Source organism: Eptatretus burgeri, chromosome 17, assembly GCF_056783735.1.
Source record: "Eptatretus burgeri isolate ZD-2024b chromosome 17, Ebu_testis_v1, whole genome shotgun sequence".
Taxonomy (NCBI): domain Eukaryota; kingdom Metazoa; phylum Chordata; class Myxini; order Myxiniformes; family Myxinidae; genus Eptatretus; species Eptatretus burgeri.
In genome coordinates, this window is record NC_140977.1 from 52121861 (window position 1) to 52142450 (window position 20590).

Here is a 20590-nt window from a genome sequence, read left to right on the forward strand (position 1 = left end):
CAATGAAATTAATCATCACCCTCTCAACCTCCACCCCCTCCCCCAAGCCCCTGCTCCTCCGTCCACCCACCTGCACAATACGGTAGCTCTTCATTAACTTTTCTGAGATGATGGTAGCGCCTGCATTTCCCATCAGCGCAACACGATTGAACAACTGTGTAAACATAGCTGTTTCATGCCTAAGGGTTAGCATTTTGTGCACATTAACCGGCAATAAACTATTAAACTTCCTGCATCACATCCCAGGTACGGCCATTGAAGCATATACAGATGATGACCTTCCGCGTGCGATTCCTTGTCACTCTTCTCCGCTCCGAATGTTGTAATTTATCTCCGTTGTCGTGCAGAAACGCATACCGCATCCCTTGCAATTACCGTTGACCTTGCCTGTCAGGAATTTATTATCTTACCTGTCATTTGTTCCACCTGTCCTCCATCCAGTGGGCAAATGTGGCGTGGCTCCTGGCAGATTGCTACGTTGCAAGCTGCATTGATGAATTGTATGGTGGGTTAATATCCTGGCATGCAAGAAGGGGGAGTGGTCGAGGGTAGTAAGGGATGGTGGCTGTTGGAAGGTGTTTGGAAGACTGAAAGAAGTACCTTTTTTGCTGGGCCATCTGTTTTTCCTTTTAAAACCCATTGAGTTTGCGTCAGTGCTTGAGCTAATGCGGAGAGCGAGCAGAAGATGGGAAATGGCTCGTAATTGTGGCAATCATAAACACAGCCTGTGTCCAATGCTTCTCCAATGATGGGGTGCCAGGCCTGCGAGGTGCAGTGATAGTTTTAGATAATGTACATCTGCACTCTGCAATTTCACTTCATCCCACTTTGCTCTGCGGCGGCCTTGTGATAAATGGCCCATACTCGACTGTCACATTGGAATTTGGCTGTAACGGCCAGGCATGTCATGACTATGGTGCGGAGTGCAGGCCCATGCAGACCCTTCTCTGATTGGATACGTACATACCCTTTCACGGAGGCTGGCCCTGGCCCTTCGCCGGGAGGAGTGGCGGTGCCAGTACTTGACGCGGGAAGCCAAAGTCATGCTGGCCGCTCAGGATGAGATGGGAGCTCATGATGGTAAGGCTATGCTGCCCTGCCATTGATTACACCAGCGGTTTATGCAATGTTGCCAATAATTGTGATGTGTTAAAATAAATCATTGCTCTTTTTTTTTTTCTACTGTTTTCTTTTTCAAGCCCCGTGATGAGAATTATTTTGACCACATGACCAAGTGATTGATTTGGGACTGTTTACACATTCCTTTCACAAAAATTGCAGAATCTTTTGTTACAATTTCCTTGCCTTTGTCCCGGATAACACGTATTCCCCCTGCTATTACTTCCGCTCTCCTCCCACACGAAAATGACTTTTCTTTCCTCTCCTTCTCCTTCCCTCTCAATTTACCCTTCTTTCTCGGTCACACAATGTGATGTGTAGATGGCCATTTTGTGGATAATTGGTTACCCTCTCATTTTGGATGGGCAATTTTGCTCCCAACATGACTTTATGGGACAAGCAGCAATCCGTCTCATTATTTGGTAGGGCAAGCGAGGAAACGGGTAATACACAGCATGGTTGGAGTGCAGGTGGGGGTCAGCCACGAATCGGTCGTGCCCATGCACAAAACCCCGACGAAGTGAGAGATGGCAGACAGCTAGACACATGAGCAAAGATGTGACAGCTTGAGTTTGTAGCTCTTATTATCAAATTATTCCATCTGGGTTCCTGTTGGAAAACGTGCTGATGAGTACCTGGTTTCTGTTTGCCATGTGTGTAGGTGAATCACCTTTCCAAGACGTTCTTCCGAAGAGCAAACTGGCCCGAGATCTGAAGGAGATCTACGACAAGTAGGTTCCCATCCCCTGGCAGTGACATCGACTGCGTTTTTGTTTCGGGTAACCGTGTCGTCTTCATACGAGACGTGTAATTAGATGGATGAAATCCATGAGGGATACCAAAGGGATGGTTGGAAAGGTTAACAATGAGTAGTGCCATGTTCGCTTGAGATCCGCTACATCAATTGTGACAGCCTCGTCCACATTGATGCTTTGCAGTTGGTCTTCTGGATTGGCGATCCGCATTGGTCTTTCGTTTTGGCAGGATGGTCTAGAGTTGCGCACACTCGACTCTAAGCCGTCCAGCCTGAGATAGAATCTCGATCCAGCTATAAACTCTCATTCTGGTGTTTCACATGCAGGACGATTCATCATTCTGTCTTCCGTCCCTCGGATGAACGTTAAAATCAACGTCCCGTCAGCCGGCATTAGCTGGTGGACGTTAAAGATCTCACGGAGTCTTTCACTAAGAGTAGAGTGAGCTATCGCCGGCACACTGAGCAAATTACAAATTGCTGCCCTTATCTACAAGGGAGCACTGCATCAGCAGCACAGCCACGCCCCCCTCAGCCAATGATGCATAAGAGCAGGAATGTGCCGCATACTAAATTAAATGATTGGTCTCTTAAGCCTCCGATTCATTTTCGCCATTTATTTCACAGGTGTGTTTATCTGTTGGAGTGGGATCGTTGTTATACGCAAAAGGGAAAGCCTGATATGCCATGTCCACGGTCGTAACACGACAGTGTTATGAATATACCATGTGGTTAACCGTCGACTGGTGAAAGCTACCCCGTTGACAGCCTGACGTGTACTTACAATCACCAATTGTCGTGATGGAAACCACAGCGAAGTGTTTCATGAATTTCTTTGGTTTCTGTGATGTCACTTCTGTGCAAGATGAGCCGTTTGTATACGGATGCAGGTCGCTATTAATGCTGTTCAAATCAAGTGACGGCTCTACTCGGTCGTGAATTTGCCTCGTTAGCGAATACGCTTCGGTAGCATAACAGAGGAATTTGAATTTGCGATCTGATTTGGCACAACTAAGTGCTCGGTGCTTTGTTGCTGTTGGCAGGTGTAACTGCAGCTTTGAGCGCTGGTGGTACATTTGCGAAGTGAAACTGTCGGTTCAAAGTTTTGATGCCTGCCGGCCGTTGATAACCGAGGCATCGCTATAACCATCCCAGATATCCACGAGACTAGTCCGTTGCATGCAATCTTTTTTCACCCATATGTCTTGCAGATGTATCGTTGCTCATTGAGGAAACTCCTCAGATTTGTGCTTTTTGAAGTGACGGGAGACTTTACGAACAGGAACTTCAGACACGATGCACAGAAGAACGCACGAGTCAGAGTTTTGGCTCAATGGTTTGCATTCAGATTTGGCACAAAACAGTTCAAAAAAGAAAACTGGAATCCGAAATCCAAAGCTCATGGAAGAACCAAGTCATGGCAGGATAAAAAGGCAACGGCGTGATAGCGTGGCTACACTTGCAATACAAGCAAGGATATGAACAGATAGAAAAAGGGTGGAGGAAACACTGTAATGTGCAAACAAAGAGGGTTTCGTGAGTTAGAGTTAATGAGGGTAGCAAATTTTTTTCTGTTAGGGATGACGTGAGATTGTGGTGCACCACTTGCTTGAAACCTCGGAGCGAAGAGTGGGATTGCACAGTCTTTGGAAGGCAGGCCCACAAACGAGAGAAAAGGGAAACAAAAGAATGGAGGTGGGTGGAAAGCCTGGATTTTGGGAGTTTTACCAGGTTGGGGTTACTGGAAGAACACGTTTATCCAGGAGGAGCTGTGGATGGTCGGTGGGTTGAGTGGGTAGAGGGAGCTCGAGCGGAGGAGAGGTGGGGGTGGTGGTGCACTCACCTGTCTGTGATGTGACAGCAACAGGTTTTGTGCTTCGGCCACGTCATGGGAGATGCCAATAAGAACGAGAGAGAAGAGAAGAGAGAATATAGAGATATACGGATGTATTGCTGGGACACTAGCCCATAATGGAGAGCAGGACTCAATTGAGATGTGGATAAAGGCCTTGTAGACTGTGAGTGGTTCAGATATTTTTCAAGGAATGACTTGGAACGACAGAGGATGCCTTGGAACGACGGGGGCAGTTTCTCAAGAGCATCTCCAGCTGCAAGACGACAGAATGTCCTACCCAGAAGTGCCCTCTCTTCGGCGAGCTGAAGCACCGCACATCATTCGTGTTTGACTTTCCATAACCCCAACTAGAGACTGCACCCCATATGAGATCCTTGCCCTTCTCCAGTAAACAATGTATTTTATGCACTAAAATTGACGATATCTTTACGCCGAGGGAAAAGGAGGTGTGCCGACATTTCGAGCGTTAACCCTTCATCAAAGAAAATAAACACTCCATCACACTCACTGATGCAGTGTCCTCTGCTGGTTAGGGCAGGAATTTGTCATTTGTTCAGGGTGCCGGCGATAGCTTGCCTACTCTTCGTGAACTACACCATGTGATCTTTTAATGTCCACCCACTAATGCTAACAGACGGGACGCTCAGTTTAACGTCCATCCGAGGGACGGCGCGCATTGCTGAATCGTCCTGCCTGTGAAATAGCGCAGCGGGATGACAGTTTATAGCTGGATCGGGTGTCAAACCCAGGCTGGACAGCTTAGAGGTGAGTGTGCATACCATGATTTCCAATATTAAAAGTGGATTTAGATCTCATCAGCATCTTTAATTGAAAATGGACCAAAACTGGTGGGAGTGCGCTTTAGGTTGTCGGCATTTACCATGCAGGCATTTCGTTTTTTGAACCAAGATCAATCGACATGCTTTCTGGTGGTAAGCTACTGATTTGCTGAAACGAGAGCGATACATTAATTAGTTCGGATTTGAAAATCGCCCAAAATCGTCTTATTAAAACTTTCTTTTAGTTGCTGGAATTTTGTTTTGCATGTTTGTTTTATTTAGTGCTAATCTTACTGATTAGTCGACTGCGTGTAGTTTTTTTCCAGTCTTGTGATGATGTACTTGCATGTCCACATTGACACGCTCATTATTTGCACGAGCAGACTACCCGCCCGACGGGCGATCTTGTTCCAAGCTTGCAACACGTTCTGACACATACCTTTATTTGGGCGGTGTTTCGGCAAGTGACAACTCTGTATAGGAAAAATAAATAACGAGGGTTACGTGCATGAAGCAAAAACATATCGACTGCTTATAATTCAAAACACCAAGCTGTACTGGAAAACGTAGGGACAGGAATACTGTCCTGTAAATGGTGAGACTTGCAATACCCTCCCTCACCTGGAAGTGGCGTTTCATGATATACATTAACATACAGAATTTGCACTCCCCCTCAACCCTTCCAAGACCATGGGCAAAGATGAAAACACCCCTATACATTAATTGGGTTTTGCTGATCCTCTGTAGCAAGTCTGGATTTAATTGGGCCAGAACTGTTGGAGGAGTAACACGACAAACAAACAAACCCACAAAAAACAAACAAGCAGTCATAGACTGGTACTTACGAAATCGTCAACTTGACCTCTGACCTTGTCTAATAAAAGCTGTCTCTCGAGAAGGTAGCGACGCAAACCACAAGTTTCTACGATGATTCTGTACCAAACCATCAAAAATCGAATGTTTGACCTCACTGTGACCTTGACCTTTGACCGAATTTGACCAAAATCTAATCAGCGCTAGCCATCACCCTCCTGAATCACGTGGTGTAATTTGACATTGGTAGCTTCTTCCGTTCTCGAGTTATCATGTTTTGGATGTTTGACCTCACTGTGACCTTGACCTTTGACCCATTTTGACCAAAATCTAATAGGCACTAGCCATCACCCTCCTGAATCACGTGGTGTAATTTGACATTGGTAGCTTCTTCCGTTCTCGAGTTATCGTGCCTACAAACAAACACACAAACAAACAGAGGACGGAAGTGATCAATATACTTACGAAATCTTTAGATGTCGTAAGTAACAAACACCGGCCCATGAATTATAGTAAGAATTATGTCTTACTGTTTTGACCAACAGGGTGATCAGACCTCGCGATTTGCAGGCGATACATTCCTGGAAAATGCCGCGAATGTCGGGGCATTGTTTCAATGGAAAAAAGGGGGATAGGTTCCCAGCGTTCATGATTCATGAAGGAAAAGCAAAAATCTTGTGAAAAACCGTGAATATGCCTGCCAAGAAAACGCGAATAAACCGCAAAAACACCCGCGAGAAAACGTGTAAAAAAAAAAAAAAAACCCGCGAATACGCCAATCACAGGGCCGCGAATGTCGAAGCAGGTCGCATTTTATAAACCGCGAATCCGTGGGGTCCGAGAATTCGCAAATAGCGGGTTCCGACAATACTTGCCTTTGAGCTATCTGGTCTGGGTTTGATTCCTGACTTGATGATAAACTATTCAATTGGTGCTTTCCAGGCAGGGCGTTGTCTTACTTAATGTGCGGTCCTTCGGACGTGAACGAATTGCACGAATTTTTGCCCAAATTGACTCTAGTTGAACATGAAGCCTACTCACCCCCCCCCCACCCCCGTTTAGTGAATGAACTGAGGCCAATATCAGCCTCGGTGACCCCACATGAAGGTGTGAGTAATTGGGATCAATGAAGTACCAGTAGGACTGGTAGTGGTGGATTGTGTTGCTGTTTCTGCATTTAACAATTTAAATACCGCCATTCATTAATTTTGTATGAAGCCACAAGCTGCTGGATACATCATTGCTTGAAGCACAGCTTCACCTCTGATGCAGTGACCCCTGTTGGTTCGAGCAGGAATTTGTAATTTGTTCATGGTTCCGGCGATAGCTTGCCTACTCTTCACAAAGGACACCATGGGCTCTTTAACATCCAACAACTAATACCGACAGATGGGACGGCACACACATAGATGCCTCGCCCTCCACGTGAAACAACAGGAGAACACTTTATAGCTGGATCGGGATTCAAACCGAGGATAAATAGCTCCAAGGTGAGTGTGAAAAGCTATCGATGTAGGCTATCCTGCCAGCCCAAGCACTACGGTCTGTATTTTTATTTTATCCTGGAAGGATGCTTTGTATTGTTCAAACGTTCTCATATCGCCCCCTGATGTTCATGTTTAGAAGTACTAGAGAACGTGTACAAAAAATATCGGAAACATGGTTCTTGTAAGCAATTATAGCATAAAATGTTTCAACTTGTGTAAAACCACGATGACAAAATACCAACTACAACTGCATTCGGTCGAGCGGGTACCTCCACCAGGCTGAACGGTTTACGTTGTGTATCCCACTGATGGACTGGATCTGCATCCGGATCCAAACGGAAATCGAATTCGCTTGTTATTGTCAACTAACCAACTCGTCCATCAAGTTTTGTCATAATCCGTCCACAACTTTTTGAGATATCATGATATACAGGTATATCCTTTGAGATATCCTGCTCACAGACCAACAGACAGCCGGGCATGAAAACGTAATCTCCATCCACCTTCAGTGTCAGAGGTGACCATCATGAAAACTGATACGATGCAGATTTTATCCGGTTATTAACTAATCTAATTATTCAACATTTCCGAGTATTTGATGAGCTTCCATGCTCATCAAATGGACACTGTTAACTTCCATTTGTTCACAAAATGGTCGACACGTTCTGATATCCTCAAGTCCCGTGTAATGTATTGTCAGCTTACCGCTCCGCATTGCAACATCGCAAAGCTAGAGTGGATAGAAAGCAAATGTCGGCAAATAAATCCACTCAAGTCGGACGCACTCGACGCTTGGTTCCCCTACTTCCTTTTTCTGTCTTCGGGTTCTCGTTTTATTTGCTTACCTCATCATTTATTTCCCCCCTTTCTCTTGTGAAATGAACGTTTCACAGGTAAACTTCCTCGAATGACAACCTTTGAGCAAACCGTGTACTTGTGGTTTTTGCTTTTGTGTTTGCGTGCAGTTTGTGCAGCACTGGCTTGGTACAGCTTTATATCAACAATTGGCTGGAGGTGAGCTTTTGCCTTCCTCACAAGGTGCACAAGGTGGAGTCTGGTCACGTCTCTCCAGAAAGCATTTCCCGGAGTCTCAGGAACATTCGGTTGGTCATCGAAAGCTTCATTTCTATTCCGCTTGTTAACTGCAGGCAAATAACCTTTGTCTGTCATCCGTGTCGTTTTTAGGCCTGTCTTTGTTAGTAAGCTTATACCTCCTGAAATTTGTATGGTTGGTCCCCTTTCGGGTTGAACTGGCTTGTAAAGACACTTGAATGTTGCATTCTCCTCTGCGAGGCCTTGATGTTGACTATTCGGTGTGTTGGTAATTTTTGAAGCTGTGAATAAGCAGCGTCCAAGGAGATGGTTAAATACGCTCTCAAGACATTGCTGAAAATATTGCTGAACTTGTATAAATACATTGTATAAATTCCACAATCACAGCTCACCATCTTATATAGAAGGGCGCACAAATAGTATACAAGATGAAAAAGCAATTCGACACACATCAGCATTTGCCAGCGATCAAGTAACCAGATGTTCAGCGTAAAAGGATTTCTGCTTCACCACTCCCTTGTTCCATTAAGTATGATTTTTTTTTCTTCCTGTCCCTGGCCTTTTTTCATCTCACATTGCAGGCCTTACCATGCTTTGCTCCTGCTCGGAGAGTGCAAATCATTGCTGTCGGAGCTTCCACCGGACGTCTCTCCAGCCTTAAGCCGCTTGATCAAGATCACGACCCCGATGAAAACCCTCCAGCAGCTCGCTCTGGATTCTGATCTCGCACTCGCGCAGGTACGCTTATCTGTGTTACACGTTCTTTCTTCCTTTTGAGAGTGCTGACCTGCTGTCTATGCATTCACCCGAAGCTTCCGCACGTTCACGCCATCATTCGTCTCTTCAAGCCACTTGTATCTTTTAATCATCGCTACCAAATCAACAGATATTGGGTTTTGATGTCTGTTGCGCATTGAAAGTGATAATAAAAACCTACCTGCCAACTCCAAAAATTTTCCCACACCTTATTCGGCAGTTCCAGCATTATGAGTAAACTAACTAAGGTTACCTGCGTTGCTCGGGATCTAACTTGGATCCATTAAACGACCACATTAAGCACATTTCGAGAGAAACATTTCATTTATCAATCAATGGTACTGGTCCACCACAATGGAGAAATGACCCAAATAATAACATGTAGGAAGAATCTGAAAAAAAACAGGAAAATAATTATTTTTTAAAAATATTTTGTGGAAAACCTAAGTCGTGACCCCCTAAGTACTGTGTACCCTCAATTTGGTGTCAATCCGCCCAAGGGTCTTGAAGAGGTTTCCAGACGTAAAGACACACAGGCGCACCTTCGCTTTGATTACCTCTGCCACCGAAGGTGAAAGAGGTTGTTTTCACCCATTTCTGTTTGTTTGTTTTTTTTTGTTTGTTTGTTTCCTTGTTATTTAATACAATGTCGAGGCTCGTATGAGAGCTATCACAGAACGTACAATAAGGGGAGGAGACAAGAGAGGTGCGAGAGGGAAGGAAAAATACAGTGGGGAACTGAGACAGGAGAGATCTGTGGAAGGGATGGGGTGGTGCGGGGTACACAGGGTAAACAAGATGGACACTACAAGGACTTTCAGGTCCTTACACGACAGGGACTTTCAGGAAGGAAAGCAGGGAATTTGAAGGGTGTGGGTTTGGGGTGGATTGACGGGGGGTAGAAAAGATCGATGTTTTGGATGGGGGAAGATAAGAGGTGGTGGTGAACAAATGTTATGAAGACCTGGAGGGAAGAGTGGAATTGAAGAGGGTGTAGAGTTTGTCCGTTTGTGTGCAGGATACCTCAAAAAGTTGTGGACGGATTTGGATGAAATTTTGTGAACAGATTCGGTGTGTGACAAATAATTTATTAGATTTTGGTGAGCATCTGGATCCGGCTACGAGAAATTTTTTTTAAGTGATTTTTCACTATTCAGAGATCGGGCTTAAAACAATATATTGTTGTGGTTACCAGATTCGCAAACCACCATTCAGGTCCCTTAGGTGAGGTATCTCGGTAAGTGCATGTGTAGTTAGGCCCAAACCCGTTGTCTAGTGGGAATACATGTCATTTATACGTGCTGCGACTCTTCAGGATAGCCGTTTTTCTTTTACTATCTTTATTTTGGACCAATCGCCACCATCACAACCACAACATCAACCACCGACCACAACCACCGCTTCACCACAACCGCCACGACCTTTACCGTCACAACTCGCCACCATCGCATCACCGTCATCTCGCGCCACTCATGGGCACCGATGCTGGACTCGTGTAGGGCGCACGTTGAACAGCGTGTACAAAATCACGGATTTTCTGCTTCAAAAACGGATCCAAAACGACACACGCCCACTTTTTGCCGTCCAATCGGTGAGCGAGGGGCGAATTGGCCCCGCCCCCAGGGCGATCGATATATGCAAATTTGTGGATCAAAAAGCCTTCACGCCCACTTTTTGTCGGGCCAATGGGGAGCGAGTTGAAAGGTCAAAGGGAGGGGGTCAAAGGCGAAGTTACGGGGGGATAAAAGGACGGTGTTCGTCAGTAAAAGGAGTAGTAAGAAGTCGGAACGAGGAAGAAGGGAGTCGTAAAGGTCGGAACGAGGCGAAGGAGAGTCGGAACGGAGGGGACGAGCTGTGGAGAGGCGGCGAGTCGGACGAAGGGTGCTCGCGTCGTGCAAGGAGCTGCGCGCCCGAGGGAGGCCGGCAGCGCGACCTGGCCGAGGTGGAGACGCTCGTCGCACATAATAAAGATCCTCTATACCCCGAGCATCAGCAACCCCTCCTGTTTCCCCCGCGCTGAGATAGTGCGACCAAGGGGGCCCCGTTCCCACCCCCTGCCAGGCACTGTCCACGAGGCCCGCGGGTTGCGGGGCCATCGCCGCTCCGCGTCTCATCACCAGACGGGTAGGCCCGACCAGGTCTCGGCCCCAGGCCTACCTCATTCTTGAGGGTATTTCTTTCCTTGGTTTTGGGTATGTGTTGTCGGCGCCGTCTGTGACGTAGAATCGTATAAGTGTTGCCGCGTCCTCGGTAGTCGGAATTAGCTCTGCACTGTGTTTTCACTTTTATGTTTTGCTTTTTGGTGTAAATGGAATTGTGTTTTCTTTTTTGTGTGCATTTGGTGGAATTGTATGTGTGTGCTTTCCGTTCGTCGCGAATAAATGTGCTTTATTGTTGAACTGTTTCCCGCTTCGCTTCGTCTTTTTCCCCATTGAACCCCCATCTTGCTTCACGTAAAGGGTTGGTAGTGGGCTGAGTACGCCCGATAATTAATCGAACCGTCGAGGTCGACGATAACACCGCTCGGTTATTCTGATAGTACGGAACGGGTCGCTTAAGTGGCCCGTGTCCGAAGTCGACCTGCGGCGAGGTGCGATCGCCCGGTCTACCCTCCGCGTGGGTACTTAGGTAGTTCGAATTTGGCGAGCAACCCTATCCCATGCGGGGGCTGATTGGCTCGATCGCGGTGAGACCGAAAGGTCCACCCGTGACTGGTTCCCGGCGTTAGTCCGAGAGGGTCACGACTGGATTGTCCGTCCGGTGGGCGACGTGCCGCGATTCGAGTTACGTGGCCGTTCGCACGCCGGCGGGCGCGAAAACCGCAACACTGGTGTCAGGTCGTGCGATACAAATTCATCGCCCTCCTCGCGGCACTGGTATTGGAGAGCGGGACAACAGGCTCTCCTGTCTCCAGCGAAATTCACGGGAATCGGTCCAGGGGTGAGAGAAGCGACCCCCGATTCCCTCCAAATTACGAGCGAGCAAATTAACCCTTCACGAGAAGCAAGATGGCGTCTCAAGGCGAGCGGGAGCCGGGGGTATTAGAAATGTATATGTGTAATAATGTAGAGTCCATGGTCCAGGATGGAATCCCCGAGCAGGAAATGTTGATTGTGCAGGAACACGGACTCGCCCAACTGAACCCAGAGCCCGAAATGGGTGCGGCAGCGGCCGCAGTGTATGACACCCCCCCCCCCCCTCCCCACCAAACCCCCTCCCCGACCCCTGCCGAAACGACTCACCCAAGCGCACCCGACAAGACCCAGCTTTACACCATGCTGGCAAAAATGTATGCGGAAACGACAGCGAAGATGAATGCGAAAATGATCGAAAAATGGATGCAAACGCAAATGAAATGAAAAACGAAATGAAAGGCATGAACGAAAAGATGGATACATTCACAAACGAAATAAAACGCATGAAAACCAAAATGGTAACAAACATGAAGGAAGAAACGAAAAAGTTCCGGGGTGAGACGCAGAACATGGGCCGATGCCTGCAGGCGGGCATGAAGGCCGTGACCAGGGAGCTGGGAATGGCGACTCCACGTGTGGGAGCAAACGAGCTGGGTGGGGGTGCAACGGCTGACAGGCCCGCGGTGGAGGCGGGTGAAAAATAATTCGTGGAACGTGTTGGGCGAGGGTCGTGACTATGACCGAAAGGGAAAAATTAAATGGGGAGACCAAAACGTGTGAGACGAGACACCAGGTGACGACAACGGAAATAATAGTTGAGACAAGGGAGGTAAAGGGTGAAGAGTAGGCAGACACTCGGGAGATGGGAACGATAGAGGGAAGACTACACGATGAAGACGGGGTAAGTGACGCGCACGCACACACGGAGGTAGTGGAGGACAATGGGGGTGAGCTCGCGGAGCGTGTTGGGACCTGGTGCGAGCACCTGGATGGCCTCCTCCAGGAACGAGGGGAGGGAGTATGCCCCCTTGAGGCGAGTCACGACCAGGTGAGTTCGGTCGTGTTTTGCGAGGTTGAGGGGACGAGTGCTGTGGACGGGTGCACGGAGAGCTTGGGGGGTGTAGAGGCCCCGGATACCCTTGTGGGGACACAAATCCCCAGTGTGGTTGTCCCTGTGTGTGTGGTGCAAGGTGTGAGTGCGTCCCCGTGTGTGGAAGCGACCCCGTGTGTGAGTGGTGTGGTGGCGATGGTGCTGGAGTGCGTGCTTCCCAGCACGCCGTGTTTGGATGAGGCACCGTGTGTGGATGAGGAACCGTGTGTGGAAGAGGCCGTGTGTGTGAGTGAAACGGCCAGTATGAGTGAGGAACCGCGGGTGAGTGCCCCCGCGTGTATGAGTGAGGGACGTTGTGTGGAAGAGACCGCGTGTGTGAGTGTCGCCGTGTGTATGAGTGAGGTACCGCGGGTGAGTGCCCCCGCGTGTATGAGTGAGGCACGGTGTGTGGATGAGGCACAGCGGTTGAGTGCCCTCGCGTGTGTGGGTGAGGCACCGCGGGTGAGTGCCCCCGCGCGAGTGAATAGAGCACCACGTGTGAGTAGTATGGTTTGTGTGAGTAGTGAGGCACGCGTGAGTGAACGGCCGTGTGCAAGGTCGCTGTGTGCCAGGGAGACCGTGTGTGTGAGAGAGCGGTATGAGAGGGAGATGTCGGTTGGCATGCGGGAGCACGCAGCCGCGTCTCCCCGTGTGAATGTGATGGTGTGGACTGTGTGCGTCGTGACACGCAGGTATGCGTGTGTGGAATGGCGAGGGAGACGGCGACATGGGAGAAACGAAAGCCGAGTAGCGGCTGTAGTTGTTTCGAGGACCGTGCCGGGTTCACCCAGCAGTGAGCACGCGGTTCGTGCTGTGCAACGCACGAGACCACCACGTGCTCGCTTGCGAGAGTGAAGTCCCGGTCCGGAAACGCACGCGGTGGATTTGCCGATCCCGCGGACGGACAAAGTTTAGGCAGGTAAATGGATTTGGACCGGACGGGTTCTCCACGCGATCGTGTGTGTTCAGCTCCAACGGGCAGGGCACATGTGTTCGCGTGGGGAACCCCTCGAGACGTGTGGCTTGTGTTTTTTTTTTATATGCGCACGGTGACGTCATGGCTGCACGTGGGGTTGGAATCCGGCAGGAGGGGTATCTCTGCCGGATGGTCCCGTCCAAGGAGGGACGAGGAACACGTGCAGCTGCATGACGTCACGGGCAGGTGCAAAGTGCGCGAGCTCTGAGTTGCCGCGCAGGTGCTGCGCATGGGAAAAAAAAAAAAAAGCAAGCCTCACTTTCGGGTGTACAGGATTCCTGGGCAAGGGGTGAAAGACCCCCTTACCTGGGCACAGGATGGAAACGAGTTAGGGGGAAGGGTTAGCTTAGCTAGACCGACTTCATGGGGCAGGGGTAAGTCCTCATGGAGTCCGTGGAATGGATTAGTTAGAGGGATTGTAGCCAGATTTAGGTTGGGAAATAAAATGATTTATTTGAGGACATGGACAGACTTGTGAATGTGTAGAGGGGACGTAGCTTAGCTACGTAGGTTAAATGGAACGTGCTGTAGTTTAAGGGACGACGTGGGAGCACGAGTTAGTTAGGGGATGTAGTTAGAAGGATGGCAGAGTTCAGCGGTGTGTGTGTTGAAGAGTTGTGAGGTGAGTACATGTTGAGTGAGTGAGGCCAGCGGGTCTGTGTGTGGAGTGAATGGGGAATGCATGGTGCGATGAGTGATTGGGGGGAGGAGTGACTCCCGCCCAAGGGACCCCGGGGTCAGAGTAAAGTGAGTTAGCTGGGTTAGTCAAATTGAAAAATGGAGGTCGTTTTGTTGTTGGTGGGAAAGTAGGCTCGAGACCCATTTGGAGGGGTGCAGGAGCCCTGTTGACGGGCTTGGGAGCGTGGCTGCGAAAGGTGAGTATCGCTGAGTGGGTACCCCGGGCACCAGGCTAGTCGGCCGCGGTAGGCCAAGGGCCCATGGGGGGCCGGGATAGAGTAGTGGGCACGGGTGCGCCTGCTTGGTGCGGGGGCCCGGGGCGCCATTAGCCGCGTGGGCAGTGTAGTGGGCACGGGTGACCCTCGGAAAGGGGCCCGGGAGGCCGGCCTGCCACGTGTGCGTTTCAGGGGAGGTGCCATGGGGGCACTCCCCGGTGTTAGGGAGCTGGTAGGCTCGGAGGCAGTGAAGTGCCCGGGGGTGTCATAGCGGGAGAATCGGCAGAGGGTCGTGCCTGCCAAAGGGAGCCACGTGTCCCAGCCAGGAGACCGTGTGAGGGCACGGAGAGAAAATTGGGGGCGAGGCCCGAAATTGTGAGGACACCAACACAGGCGACGGGAATCTGGGTTGTTAGAACCAATAGTTTAAGCGAGAGGCGCTTGTTGAAAGCCCCGGGGTAGTTTAACAGTTAAATGGTTAGGGTAGATTAGATGTACCCCTCCGCACCATCCATCCCCTCGCTGTCGTTGTGGGCCGCTGGACCCACTTTGGTTAAAGATCGCCGAACTCTGGGGAGGCCATTCTGAGGCTTCGTTGGGCCTCGACACAGAGACGTTAGCTCTCCCTTGCTCCCTCCGGGAAGGGAACGTAGGGGTTGGGAGTAGGCTAGGTGACAGGATAGGTTAGCCGAACAAAGACGATAAAGGGTTTTAGCGCACGATTTATAGTGGGGAAGTAAAAATAAAAACAACAAAAAAATAAGTTGGGGCTAAATTGGGGTTTGACAAATTAAGGGAGTGGGTATGTACAGTGACAGGCAAAGGCGATAGGTTGGGAGGGAGACGGGTAGGTAGGTCCGAGCCCGCCTTCCAAGTGGCCAGCACCACCGCACTCCCTCCACCAACTTCCACTGACGGCAAAGGCTGGCCAACTTCATCGGCTGGCCGTGTTTTGCTTCAAGGCGGAGGCCGGCCAACTTCATCGGCAGCTGTTGTTTTGCTGCAAGGCCTGTGCCATCGGCTGGCCGTGTTTGCTTCAAGGCCTGTGCCGGCCAGTTCATCTGCTGGCTGTTTTTCTTCAAGGCCTGTGCCGGCCAGTTCATCTGCCGGCTGTGTTTGCCTGCAGCGGCCTTCTTCTGCGGGCTGCGTTTGCCTGCTGCCTTTGCCATGCCATGCCCACTGCCCCTGTTCACCAGCCCCCGTTCAATTTTTGCTTTGCTCCCTCCTGTTCATTTCCATGTGCGCCAGGATCCGCAAGGCAACAGTTTGCAAGCTGCAAGAACTGCCCTGTTGGCAGCTACAACACGGGCCTGCAGTGGCGGCCCGTGCACCGTGTTTGTGTTCATGCATCCATTCGTTGTGCTCATTGCGTGTGCCACTTGAGCTGGCACGGAGACTGCGTTGTGCAGCCCATGCACCGTTGTGGTTCACTGCGTTCAGTTCAAAAGGGAAGGCCTTGGACTGCGTGTGAGCAGCCAGCCACGTTCCCTGTCACCTGCATTGTTTGAGCCAGAGACTGCATGCGGGCAGCCTGGCTCCCTGCTAACTGCTTTTGCAGAGTCAATGATCCTGGGCCATGGTTTAGTGTAAAATTTGTAAGTTAAGGTTAAGATGTACTGTACATATGAGTGCGCCCCGGCATGTATGTCTTAGCGCCGGCAATTTTATTTAAGTCGTCCGTGTGAGTGAGTTTGTTTAGGTAGTTACGCAGCCCTCAGGTTATTTATTTTGGGGACACGAATACCATGAATGTCGCACTCAGGGATCCGTAGGTAAAGTGTACTAGGGGAAAACTACACATGATGGCACACGAAAATTTGACGACTCGGGACGAGTCTGTAAAAAGGGAAGGGGTAGTGTTGTGGTTACCAGATTCGCAAACCACCATTCAGGTCCCTTAGGTGAGGTATCTCGGTAAGTGCATGTGTAGTTAGGCCCAAACCCGTTGTCTAGTGGGAATACATGTCATTTATACGTGCTGCGACTTCAGGATAGCCGTTTTTCTTTTACTATCTTTATTTTGGACCAATCGCCACCATCACAACCACAACATCAACCACCGACCACAACCACCGCTTCACCACAACCGCCACGACCTTTACCGTCACAACTCGCCACCATCGCATCACCGTCATCTCGCGCCACTCATGGGCACCGATGCTGGACTCGTGTAGGGCGCACGTTGAACAGCGTGTACAAAATCACGGATTTTCTGCTTCAAAAACGGATCCAAAACGACACACGCCCACTTTTTGCCGTCCAATCGGTGAGCGAGGGGCGTGGCCCCGCCCCAGGGCGATCGATATATGCAAATTTGTGGATCAAAAAGCCTTCACGCCCACTTTTTGTCGGGCCAATGGGGAGCGAGTTGAAAGGTCAAAGGGAGGGGGTCAAAGGCGAAGTTACGGGGGGATAAAAGGACGGTGTTCGTCAGTAAAAGGAGTAGTAAGAAGTCGGAACGAGGAAGAAGGGAGTCGTAAAGGTCGGAACGAGGCGAAGGAGAGTCGGAACGGAGGGGATGAGCTGTGGAGAGGCGGCGAGTCGGACGAAGGGTGCTCGCGTCGTGCAAGGAGCTGCGCGCCCGAGGGAGGCCGGCAGCGCGACCTGGCCGAGGTGGAGACGCTCGTCGCACATAATAAAGATCCTCTATACCCCGAGCATCAGCAACCCCCTCCTGTTTCCCCCCGCGCTGAGATAGTGCGACCAAGGGGGCCCCGTTCCCACCCCCTGCCAGGCACTGTCCACGAGGCCCGCGGGTTGCGGGCCATCGCGCTCCGCGTCTCATCACCAGACGGGTAGGCCCGACCAGGTCTCGGCCCCAGGCCTACCTCATTCTTGAGGGTATTTCTTTTCCTTGGTTTTGGGTATGTGTTGTCGGCGCCGTCTGTGAAGTAGAATTGTATAAGTGTTGCCGTGTGCTCGGTAGTCGGAATTAGCTCTGCACTGTGTTTTCACTTTTATGTTTGCTTTTTGGTGTAAATGGAATTGTGTTTTCTTTTTTTGTGTGCATTTGGTGGAATTGTATGTGTGTGCTTTCCGTTCGTCGCGAATAAATGTGCTTTATTGTTGAACTGTTTCCCGCTTCGCTTCGTCTTTTTCCCCATTGAACCCCCATCTTGCTTCACGTAAAGGGTTGGTAGTGGGCTGAGTACGCCCGATAATTAATCGAACCGTCGAGGTCGACGATAACACCGCTCGGTTATTCTGATAGTACGGAACGGGTCGCTTAAGTGGCCCGTGTCCGAAGTCGACCTGCGGCGAGGTGCGATCGCCCGGTCTACCCTCCGCGTGGGTACTTAGGTAGTTCGAATTTGGCGAGCAACCCTATCCCATGCGGGGGCTGATTGGCTCGATCGCGGTGAGACCGAAAGGTCCACCCGTGACTGGTTCCCGGCGTTAGTCCGAGAGGGTCACGACTGGATTGTCCGTCCGGTGGGCGACGTGCCGCGATTCGAGTTACGTGGCCGTTCGCACGCCGGCGGGCGCGAAAACCGCAACAATATATATATATCGTTCACGATCGATCCGTGTAATTTAATGTGGGCCCTTGACATCTTCTTTGCTCCACGTCACATCTGTTGTCCAAAAATCATTGGGTGGTGAGTGTATGTTTTGATATCTTTGAGACAATCTACCTATTGTGTATGTAGGAGGTCCATGAAATGGGGAGGAAATACATAAAATGGACAGTCATCGATACATTACTTGAACTCTCATCTTGTATGTATGTTCCCCAAATACAGCCAAACCGGGACATGATAGCACAAAATTTTAGGGCCACCTTACTCACCATTCTCCTGCGGTGTGGAGTATCAAGTTTCGTTCAAATCGGGCAACGAAAAAAAAATTATAAAAAAATCAATTCCCGATTCAGTCAAGTACTCTTCGGGAGAATTTGATCATGCAAACAACCTCAGCGGTATAGTTCGCTTGAGCTATCTGACTGTCGGTCAGTCAGGGTCCGACAATTCTGTATATCATTCATATCATTTTGAATCCTATCTCGCAATGGTAAAGAATCACTTTAAAGATTCTAGTATCAGGATCTTCACCAAAATCGAATCAATTCGTCCTAGTCACACACCCAACTTGTCCACCATGTTTCGTCCGAATCCATCAACCTTTTTGAGATATCGTGCTCACAGAGAGACAAACGAACAAACAAACGGGTGAATACATAATCTCCGTGCCCTTCGGTGGCAGAGGTAACCAATGTGGCAATTCTCCTGAGATTTAATACTGTCCTGACACTTCAGTTGGTGGACTTGACCATGGAATCCAGGATCCATGACACAGGCCTTGTACTGCTCTATCCAGTGAGCTCACCCTCTATTTACTGATTCCATCACATTGTCAATCTGCTATGTACTTGAACCCCATTTTCTGCCTAATTTAATGGTTACTAGTACGTGCCCGTATGTGCGTGGCCATACGTGCAAAAAAATAAATAAATAAACTTTCAAACCGCATGCCAGAAACAACAACCACACAGGCTGTTCCTTCACTCTCGCGTGCCCGTACGTGCGTGGCCGTACGTGCAAAAAAAAAAAAAAACTTTCAAACAACCACACTGTCTGTTCCTTCGCTCTCGTAAACGAGGACTGGATTGCGACATTGTGTTTATCAATAAATGCACATAAGAAATGGAGAAATTATTAGAATACAGTAAGTCATCACTATCCGGAAGTCCGTACGTGGTAACCCGTAATGGGGAACGCAGCTGAGGATCTCTTCCCCAACGGCCACGCCTACGCAGCAATGTGTCCTGTCATTGGTAACTAAATGGCGCCCTTTCCCCATCGGCCACGCCTACGCAGCAACGTGTCCTGTCATTGGTTTGGTAAATAAATGGCCATAACTTGGGAACCACTTGTCCGATTAATATCAAAACTTGAAAAGGCACATCCTCAGGTCCCCAGCAATATACCTGGCAAGTATCAATTAGATCAGACCAGTGGTTGTCGAGAAACAGCGGTCACACACACACACACACACACACACACACACACACACACACATTGCTGGAATTATAGTGTTGCGGATTCGCGCCCGCCGGCGTGCGAGCGGCCACGTAACTCGAATCGCGGCACGTCGCCCACCGGACGGACAATCCCGTCGTGACCCTCTCAGACTAACGCCGGGAACTAGTCACGGGTGGGCCTTTCGGCCTCACCACGATCGTGCCAATCGGCCCCCCGCGTGGGATAGGGTTGCTCGCCAAATTCGACCTACCTAAGTACCCACACGGAGGGTAGACCGGGCGGCCACGCCTACGCAGCAATGTGTCCTGTCATTGGTAACTAAATGGCGCCCTTTCCCCATCGGCCACGCCTACGCAGCAACGTGTCCTGTCATTGGTTTGGTAAATAAATGGCCATAACTTGGGAACCACTTGTCCGATTAATATCAAAACTTGAAAAGGCACATCCTCAGGTCCCCAGCAATATACCTGGCAAGTTTCAATTAGATCAGACCAGTGGTTGTCGAGAAACAGCGGTCACACACACACACACACACACACACACACACACACACACACATTGCTGGAATTATAGTGTTGCGGATTCGCGCCCGCCGGCGTGCGAGCGGCCACGTAACTCGAATCGCGGCACGTCGCCCACCGGACGGACAATCCCGTCGTGACCCTCTCGGACTAACGCCGGGAACTAGTCACGGGTGGGCCTTTCGGCCTCACCACGATCGTGCCAATCGGCCTCCCGCGTGGGATAGGGTTGCTCGCCAAATTCGACCTACCTAAGTACCCACACGGAGGGTAGACCGGGCGATCGCACCTCGCCGCAGGTCGACTTCGGACACGGGCCACTTTAAGCGACCCGTTCCGTACTATCGGGATAACCGAGCGGTGTTATCGTCAACCTCGACGGTTCAATTAATTATTGGGCGTATTTAGCCCACGACCAACCCTTTACGTGAAGTAAGATGGAGATTCAATAAAAGAAAAGACGAAGCGAAACGGGAAAAACAGTTCAACATAAAGCACATTTATTCCGCGGCAAACGGAAAGCACACATATACAATCACAACAATTATGCACCAAAAGCAAATGTAAAAGTAACACGACAATTCTGCACAAAAAGCA

The 20590-nt window shown here is 49.8% G+C and overlaps 1 protein-coding gene across 7 annotated transcripts in view; it reads left to right on the forward strand.

Moving 5' to 3' along the window:
* NPRL3 (NPR3 like, GATOR1 complex subunit) overlaps positions 1 to 20590 on the forward strand; it is a 68060-nt gene that overhangs the window by 40866 nt on the left and 6604 nt on the right. For all 7 annotated transcript variants that reach the window (XM_085861625.1, XM_085861620.1, XM_085861619.1 and 4 more), the window contains 4 exons: positions 930 to 1080; positions 1781 to 1850; positions 7773 to 7910; positions 8442 to 8598. In XM_085861625.1, coding sequence (XP_085717751.1) covers positions 930 to 1080; positions 1781 to 1850; positions 7773 to 7910; positions 8442 to 8598 — 516 coding nt within the window. The remainder of the gene's footprint in view (positions 1 to 929; positions 1081 to 1780; positions 1851 to 7772; positions 7911 to 8441; positions 8599 to 20590) is intronic.